Source organism: Entelurus aequoreus, linkage group LG15 (genome assembly GCF_033978785.1).
Source record: "Entelurus aequoreus isolate RoL-2023_Sb linkage group LG15, RoL_Eaeq_v1.1, whole genome shotgun sequence".
Taxonomy (NCBI): domain Eukaryota; kingdom Metazoa; phylum Chordata; class Actinopteri; order Syngnathiformes; family Syngnathidae; genus Entelurus; species Entelurus aequoreus.
In genome coordinates this window covers 56,563,092-56,573,091 of record NC_084745.1, presented here as the reverse complement: position 1 = coordinate 56,573,091, position 10,000 = coordinate 56,563,092, and the positions used below count along the sequence as shown (strand labels likewise).

The window sequence follows — 10,000 nt, the reverse complement described above, 5'->3', positions numbered from 1 at the left end:
TAAAACATTAGGTGTAAGTACACAAGTGTAAACACTTAGGCACTTAAAATACTAATTGTAAGTACACAAGTGTACCCACTAAGGCACTTAAAAGACTAGGTGTAAGTACACAACTGTACACACCTTGATACTTAAAACACTAAGTGTAAGTACACAAGTTTACCCACTTTTGCACTAAAAGGACTAGGTGTAAGTACACAAGTGTACACACTTATGCACTCAACAGACTTGGTGTAAGTACACAATTGTACACACTTATGCACTGAAAAGACTAGGTGTAAGTACACAAGTGTACACACTAAGGCACTTAAAAGACCAAGTGTAAGTACACAAGTGCACACTCGTATGTACTCGAAAGACCAAGTGTAAGTACACAAGTGCACACTCGTATGTACTCGAAAGACCAAGTGTAAGTACACAAGTGTACACTCGTATGTACTCAAAAGACCAAGTGTAAGTACACAAGTGTACACTCGTATGTACTCAAAAGACCAAGTGTAAGTACACAAGTGTACACTTGTATGTACTCAAAAGACCAAGTGTAAGTACACAAGTGTACACTCGTATGTACTCAAAAGACCAAGTGTAAGTACACAAGTGTACACTCGTATGTACTCAAAAGACCAAGTGTAAGTACACATGTGTACACTCGTATGTACTCAAAAGACCAAGTTTAAGTACACAAGTGTACACTCGTATGTACTCAAAAGACCAAGTGTAAGTACACAAGTGTACACTCGTATGTACTCAAAAGACCAAGTGTAAGTACACAAGTGTACACTCGTATGTACTCAAAAGACCAAGTGTAAGTACACATGTGTACACTCGTATGTACTCAAAAGACCAAGTGTAAGTACACAAGTGCAGTAATTGAGAGTTCCAAAGAGGTCCAATCAGATCCTGTTTAAATCCAAAGAAAAGGTGAAATATGAAGTTGATTTAGTAAAAGTGTAAAGAGCTGTTCCTAATCTTCTTCCCAGTTCCAGTCAGCAGTGTTTGTTCTTCAGGACTCTGAGCACCTTCTGGTTCCTGCTCTTGAAGCCCAGCACAAAGTTGTGAGGGCCAACCTTCCCTCGGCCCTCCTGGTCCACCTCACCCATGAAGATGTAGTTCAGGCCTGCATGGGGGGTCACACACACACAGCCTGAATGCACATCCAGGTGGAGCAGGAGGAGGAGGAAGAGGAGGAGCAGAAGGAAGAGGAGGTGGAGAAGGAAGAGGAGGAGGAGGAAAAGACAAAAAGGTAAAGAGAGGAGGAAAAAAAGGAATAGGAGGAGAAGCATGAGATGAATCTGCTCCTCACATGTCATCTTTAATATAGTATATCATATATGTATAAATATAAAATATGTACAAATATAAAAATATGTATAATATCAAATATGTTTAATATAAAATATGTATAAATATTTAAAAAATTAAAATATGTATAGTATAAAATTCTTATTTTTATATCTATACATATTTTATATGTATAAATATTAAAAATTATATTATAGAAATATATATAAATGTAAAAATATGTATAAATATAAAAAAATATATTATAAAAAATATATATAAATGTGAAATGAATATATGTGTATGAATATAAAAAAAAGGGTAATATAAAAATATGTGCAAATATAAAAATGTGTGTAATATAAAAACTATGTATAGTATAAATATAAAAATGTATAAATATAAAAAATAAATAAATATATAATTGTAAAAATATATATGAATATAAATTTTTTTAAATATAAACAATATGGATAGTATAAAATATGTATACATTTAAAAAATATGTATAATTATAAAAATATATATTATAGATATATATAAATATACAAAATTGTGTAGTATAAAAATGTGTATAATATTAAAAATATGGATAGTATGAAAACATTTGTAAATATAAAATATGTAAATATGTGTTGTTATATCTATACATATTTTATACGTATAAATATTTAAAATTGTATTATAGAAATATATATAAATGTAAAAATATGTATAAATATAAAAAAATATATTATAAAAAATATATATAAATGTGAAAATATGTATGAATATAAAAAAAAGGGTAATATAAAAATATGTGCAAATATAAAAATGTGTGTAATATAAAAACTATGTATAGTATAAATATAAAAATGTATAAATATAAAAAATAAATAAAAAATATAATTGTAAAAATATATATGAATATAAAAAAATTAAAATATAAACAATATGGATTGTATAAAATATGTATACATTTCAAAAATATGTATAATTATAAAAATATATATTATATAGATATATATAAATATACAAAATTGTGTAGTATAAAAATGTGTATAATATTAAAAATATGGATGGTATGAAAACATTTCTAAATATAAAATATGTAAATATGTGTTGTTATATCTATACATATTTTATACGTATAAATATTAAAAATTGTATTATAGAAATATATATAAATGTAAAAATATGTATAAATATAATTAAATATATTATAAAAAATATATATAAATGTGAAAATATGTATAAATATAAAAAAAGGGTAATATAAAAATATGTGCAAATATAAAAATGTGTGTAATATAAAAACTATAGTATAAATATAAAAATGTATAAATATAAAAAATAAATAAAAATATAATTGTAAAAATATATATGAATATAAAAAAATTAAAATATAAACAATATGGATAGTATAAAATATGTATACATTTAAAAAAATATGCATAATTATAAAAATATATATTATATAGATATATATAAATATACAAAATTGTGTAGTATAAAAATGTGTATAATATTAAAAATATGGATAGTATGAAAACATTTGTAAATATAAAATATGTAAATATGTGTTGTTATATCCATACATATTTTATACGTATAAATATTAAAAATTATATTATAGAAATATATATAAATGTAAAAATATGTATAAATATAAAAAAATATATTATAAAAAATATATATAAATGTGAAAATATGTATGAATATAAAAAAAAGGTTAATATAAAAATATGTGCAAATATAAAAATGTGTGTAATATAAAAACTATGTATAGTATAAATATAAAAATGTATAAATATAAAAAATAAATAAATATATAATTGTAAAAATATATATGAATATAAAAAAATTAAAATATAAACAATATGGATAGTATAAAATATGTATACATTTAAAAAATATGTATAATTATAAAAATATATATTATATAGATATATATATAAATATACAAAATTGTGTAGTATAAAAATATGTATAATATTAAAAATATGGATAGTATGAAAACATTTGTAAATATAAAATATGTAAATATGTGTTGTTATAAAAAAAATTGTTTTAATGTTTGTTTTGACTAATTGTTACTTCACTTTATTGTTAAACGTATAAGACCAAGAGAAAACTAAGTCAGTATTTAAAACACATTTTACTGTAAAAGTCACGGTTTTTACACATAACTACTGTAAATGTGTGTTGGTGTACATACTTTTTCTATTGAGTGCTGCGGACTTCAAAATAAAAGCATGCAATTTCGTATTCTTCACTTTCTAAACCCATACAACAAATCAGGGGTTCTTAACCTTTTTGGGCCCAACTTTCCCACTCAAATATTAGCACTGAACTCGTAATATTTCTCTTGATCTTAATCATATTCAGATATATCTAACCTCCCGACTTCTTCTGTTAGTTTCACACTGTCATTACTGCCACAAGTGGTGGAAAAGTGTACTACAAGAATTGCTATGGTGGCCCAACAATGAAGGAACACTGCAATAAATGACACCTTTTCAGCTGTGTCCCAGGACTAAAGCTTGGAAAATCTCACCTCTTGTGACGAGCGGACACTTGCGACACAGGACCAGGATCTTGGTGCTCATGGTCTTGCCCGCCTGCTGGATGGCCAGACTGCCTTCCTTCAACACGCTGACGATGGACACGGTGACGTGCGCGCTGCCCCCTCTGGTCACGGCCGAGATGACCGTGCCTGTGATCACTGCAGGTAGCAAAACATTCTGCTTAATAATCATAATAATAATAATATCAAGGTCGTGCATAGTCGTGTCAAGTCTAGTCAAAGTGATTGACAGCTAGGGGGCGCTAATGTGTTTTAAGCATTAAAGCCCGCCCTCTTTTGGATCTGAACCAGTTCTTTAAAGTGGTTTTTGGCCTATAGACGCCTGACGGAAACCAAGATGGCCGACTTCCTGTTTGCTTAACACTATTTCGTTCTTGAAGATTTTACGTGTCATGATGGACTATATGTGAATCTGGTTTACGTGTCATGATGGACCATATGTGAATCTGGTTTACGTGTCATGATGGACTATATGTGAATCTGGTTTACGTGTCATGATGGACCATATGTGAATCTGGTTTACGTGTCATGATGGACCATATGTGAATCTGGTTTACGTGTCATGATGGACTATATGTGAATCTGGTTTACGTGTCATGATGGACTATATGTGAATCTGGTTTACGTGTCATGATGGACTATATGTGAATCTGGTTTACGTGTCATGATGGACCATATGTGAATCTGGTTTACGTGTCATGATGGACCATATGTGAATCTGGTTTACGTGTCATGATGGACCATATGTGAATCTGGTTTACGTGTCATGATGGACTATATGTGAATCTGGTTTACGTGTCTTGATGGACTATATGTGAATCTGGTTTATGTGTCATGATGGACCATATGTGAATCTGGTTTACGTGTCATGATGGACCATACGTGAATCTGGTTTACGTGTCATGATGGACCATATGTGAATCTGGTTTACGTGTCATGATGGACCATGTGTGAATCTGGTTTACGTGTCATGATGGACCATGTGTGAATCTGGTTTACGTGTCATGATGGACCATATGTGAATCTGGTTTACGTGTCATGATGGACCATATGTGAATCTGGTTTACGTGTCATGATGGACCATATGTGAATCTGGTTTACGTGTCATGATGGACCATATGTGAATCTGGTTTACGTGTCATGATGGACCATATGTGAATCTGGTTTACGTGTCATGATGGACCATATGTGAATCTGGTTTACGTGTCATGATGGACTATATGTGAATCTGGTTTACGTGTCATGATGGACCATATGTGAATCTGGTTTATGTGTCATGATGGACCATATGTGAATCTGGTTTACGTGTCATGATGGACCATATGTGAATCTGGTTTACGTGTCATGATGGACCATATGTGAATCCGGTTTACGTGTCATGATGGACCATATGTGAATCCGGTTTACGTGTCATGATGGACCATATGTGAATCTGGTTTAAGTGTCATGATGGACCATATGTGAATCTGGTTTATGTGTCATGATGGACCATATGTGAATCTGGTTTACGTGTCATGATGGACCAAATGTGAATCTGGTTTACGTGTCATGATGGACCATATGTGAATCTGGTTTACGTGTCATGATGGACCATATGTGAATCTGGTTTACGTGTCATGATGGACCATATGTGAATCTGGTTTACGTGTCATGATGGAACATATGTGAATCTGGTTTACATGTCATGATGGAACATATGTGAATCTGGTTTACATGTCATGATGGACCATATGTGAATCTGGTTTACATGTCATGATGGACCATATGTGAATCTGGTTTACGTGTCAGGATGGACCATATGTGAATCTGGTTTACGTGTCATGATGGACCATATGTGAATCTGGTTTACGTGTCATGGTGGACCATATGTGAATCTGGTTTACGTGTCATGATGGACCATATGTGAATCTGGTTTACGTGTCATGATGGACCATATGTGAATCTGGTTTACGTGTCATGATGGACCATATGTGAATCTGGTTTACGTGTCACGATGGACCATATGTAAATCTGGTTTACGTGTCACGATGGACCATATGTGAATCTGGTTTACGTGTCACGATGGACCATATGTGAATCTGGTTTACGTGTCACGATGGACCATATGTGAATCTGGTTTACGTGTCACGATGGACCATATGTGAATCTGGTTTACGTGTCATGATGGACTATATGTGAATCTGGTTTACGTGTCACGATGGACCATATGTGAATCTGGTTTACGTGTCACGATGGACCATATGTGAATCTGGTTTACGTGTCACGATGGACCATGTGTGAATCTGGTTTACGTGTCATGATGGACTATATGTGAATCTGGTTTACGTGCCATGATGGACCATATGTGAATCTGGTTTACGTGTCATGATGGACCATATGTGAATCTGGTTTACGTGTCATGATGGACCATATGTGAATCTGGTTTACGTGTCATGATGGACCATATGTAAATCTGGTTTACGTGTCATGATGGACCATATGTAAATCTGGTTTACGTGTCATGATGGACTATATGTGAATCTGGTTTACGTGTCATGATGGACTATATGTGAATCTGGTTTACGTGTCATGATGGACCATATGTAAATCTGGTTTACGTGTCATGATGGACTATATGTTAATCTGGTTTACGTGTCATGATGGACCATATGTGAATCTGGTTTACGTGTCATGATGACAAGTGTAGATGCAGTAGTATGAGTGTGAGTGTAGATACAGTATTAGGAGTGTAGATACAGTATTAGGAGTGTAGATACAGTAGTAGGAGTGTAGATACAGTATTAGGAGTGTAGATACAGTATTAGGAGTGTAGATACAGTAGTAGGAGTGTAGATACAGTAGTGTGAGTGTAGATACAGTAGTAGGAGTGTAGATGCAGTAGTACGAGTGTGAGTGTAGATACAGTAGTAGGAGTGTAGATACAGTAGTAGGAGTGTAGATACAGTAGTGTGAGTGTAGATACAGTAGTAGGAGTGTAGATACAGTAGTAGGAGTGTAGATGCAGTATTAGGAGTGTAGATACAGTAGTGTGAGTGTAGATACAGTAGTAGGAGTGTAGATACAGTAGTAGGAGAGTAGATACAGTAGTAGGAGTGTAGATACAGTAGTAGGAGTGTAGATGTAGGAGTGTAGATACAGTAGTAGGAGTGTAGATACAGTAGTAGGAGTGTAGATACAGTAGTAGGAGTGTAGATACAGTAGTAGGAGAGTAGATACAGTAGTAGGAGTGTAGATACAGTAGTAGGAGTGTAGATACAGTAGTAGGAGTGTAGATACAGTAGTAGGAGAGTAGATACAGTAGTAGGAGTGTAGATACAGTAGTAGGAGAGTAGATACAGTAGTAGGAGTGTAGATACAGTAGTAGGAGAGTAGATACAGTAGTAGGAGTGTAGATACAGTAGTAGGAGTGTAGATACAGTAGTAGGAGTGTAGATACAGTAGTAGGAGAGTAGATACAGTAGTAGGAGAGTAGATACAGTAGTAGGAGTGTAGATACAGTAGTAGGAGTGTAGATACAGTAGTAGGAGAGTAGATACAGTAGTAGGAGTGTAGATACAGTAGTAGGAGTGTAGATACAGTAGTAGGAGTGTAGATACAGTAGTAGGAGAGTAGATACAGTAGTAGGAGTGTAGATACAGTAGTAGGAGTGTAGATACAGTAGTAGGAGAGTAGATACAGTAGTAGGAGTGTAGATACAGTAGTAGGAGTGTAGATACAGTAGTAGGAGAGTAGATACAGTAGTAGGAGTGTAGATACAGTAGTAGGAGAGTAGATACAGTAGTAGGAGAGTAGATACAGTAGTAGGAGTGTAGATACAGTAGTGTGAGTGTAGATACAGTAGTAGGAGAGTAGATACAGTAGTAGGAGTGTAGATACAGTAGTACGAGTGTGAGTGTAGATACAGTAGTAGGAGTGTAGATACAGTAGTAGGAGTGTAGATACAGTAGTGTGAGTGTAGATACAGTAGTAGGAGAGTAGATACAGTAGTAGGAGAGTAGATACAGTAGTAGGAGAGTAGATACAGTAGTAGGAGTGTAGATACAGTAGTGTGAGTGTAGATACAGTAGTAGGAGAGTAGATACAGTAGTAGGAGTGTAGATACAGTAGTACGAGTGTGAGTGTAGATACAGTAGTACACAGAGCAAAGGTGACTGAGCATTCTTCCAGGACGTGGCATGTCGACTCTTTCATTCCCGCCTGGAATGAAGACGCTCATAGATCTTCCCACTGTGCTGCAGGGGACATCCAACATTTGTGTCCACTGTAGGAAGAAGTGTCTGCTCCAAGTGGAGATGACAACTTCTGAACATCTTTTAAAAAGCCCATGTGATCATGTGGTCATCAGGGCAGGAAGTAAACATCATGTGGTCATCAGGGCAGGAAGTAAACATCAGCGTGTGAATCGCTTTCATTTAGCAGCCACACAGCGCAGTTAGTGTACTGTAATGTGTGCTTAGTGTACTTGCACCTTCCTCTCCAACAGTTAGTGTACTGTAATGTGTGCTTAGTGTACTTGCACCTTCCTCTCCAACAGCACCTCTTTCACGCCTTCAATCATCTGTACACACATTCCGTAGGAGGTTGTCTCCCATCAAAACAATTCTTTAAAACACATCATTTCACTCATTTTTTATGTCTTGTAACCATTTTTACTGAGCAAATATAATTCAACCACTTTTCATGTAAGTTCTCACATCAAAATAAAATATTCATATATATATATACAATATGTATACTGTATATATGTGTGTATGTATATATGTATATACATGTGTATGTATCTACAAACCCCAAAAGCAGTGAACTTTAACTTTAACTTAAAGGCCTACTGAAATGATTTTTTTAAATTTAAACGGGAATAGCAGATCCATTCTATGTGTCATACTTGATCATTTTGCGATATTGCCATATTTTTGCTGAAAGGATTTAGTAGAGAAAATCGACGATAAAGTTCGCAACTTTTGCTCGCTGATAAAAAAAAAAGCCTTGCCTGTAGCGGAAGTAGCGTGACGTCACAGGAGCTAGTATTCCTCACAATTCCCCGTTGTTTACAATGGAGCGAGAGAGATTCGGACCGAGAAAGTGACGATTACCCCATTAATTTGAGCCAGGATGAAAGATTCGTAGATGAGGAACGTTACAGTGAAGGACTAGAGTGCAGTGCAGGACATATCTTTTTTCGCTCTGACCGTAACTTAGGTACAAGCTGGCTCATTGGATTCCACACTCTCTCCTTTTTCTATTGTAGATCACGGATTTGTATTTTAAACCACCTGGGATACTATATCCTCTTGAAAATGAGAGTCGAGAACGCCAAATGGACATTCAGTGCCTTTTATCTCCACGACAATACATCGGCAAAATGCTTTAGCTACGAGCTAACGTGATAGCATCGTGCTTTAACTGCATATAGAAACAAAAAAATAAAGGATAGAAGGAAGGATAGATAGAAAATCAACAATACTATTAAACCGTGGACATGTAAATACACGGTTAATGCTTTCCAGGCTGGCGAAGGTTAACAATGCTGTGCTAACGACGCCATTGAAGCTAACTTAGCAACGGGACCTCACAGAGCTATGCTAAAAACATTAGCTCTCCACCTACGCCAGCCAGCCCTCATTTGCTCATCAACACCCGTGCTCACCTGCGTTCCAGCGATCGGCAGAAGGACGAAGGACTTCACCCGATGCGTTTGGCGGCCCGGAGACGTAGGAAGTCAAGGTGAAGTCGGCGGCTAGCGCGGCTAGCTCTCCAACAAAGTCCTCCTGGTTGTGTTGCTGTAGTCCGCTGCTAATACACCGATCCCACCTACAACTGTCTTCTTTGCCGCCTTCATTGTTCATTAAACAAATTGCAAAAGATGTCCAGAATATTGTGGGATTATGAAATGAAAACAGAGCTTTTTGTATAGGATTCTACGGGGTACCATAACTTCCGTTACTCTGACTTCGTCACGCGCATACGTCATCATACCGCGACGTTTCAGCCGGATATTTCCCGGGAAGTTTAAAAAGTCACTTTATAAGTTAACCCGGCCGTATTGGCATGTGTTGCAATGTTAAGATTTCATCATTGATATATAAACTATCAGACTGCGTGGTCGCTAGTAGTGGCTTTCAGTAGGCCTTTAAATTTAAGTTGTCACGTTGT

At 35.0% G+C, this 10,000-nt stretch overlaps 2 protein-coding genes across 3 annotated transcripts in view; one reads left to right on the top strand and one right to left on the bottom strand.

The window, feature by feature from the left end:
* The window catches only part of LOC133630282 (zinc finger E-box-binding homeobox 1-like), a 280,408-nt gene that overhangs the window by 38,540 nt on the left and 231,868 nt on the right, over positions 1–10,000 (top strand). The gene's annotated exons all lie outside the window — the stretch shown is intronic.
* The window catches only part of LOC133630521 (procollagen C-endopeptidase enhancer 2-like), a 33,712-nt gene continuing 24,218 nt past the window's right edge, over positions 507–10,000 (bottom strand). The window contains exons 8-9 of one of the 2 annotated variants that reach the window (XM_062022134.1): positions 3,818–3,985; positions 507–1,144 (exon numbers count right to left, since the gene is read on the bottom strand). In XM_062022134.1, the coding sequence (XP_061878118.1) occupies positions 987–1,144; positions 3,818–3,985 (326 nt within the window). In that variant the 3' untranslated portion in view covers positions 507–986. The remainder of the gene's footprint in view (positions 1,145–3,817; positions 3,986–10,000) is intronic. The other variant, XM_062022135.1, reaches the window with a different exon arrangement.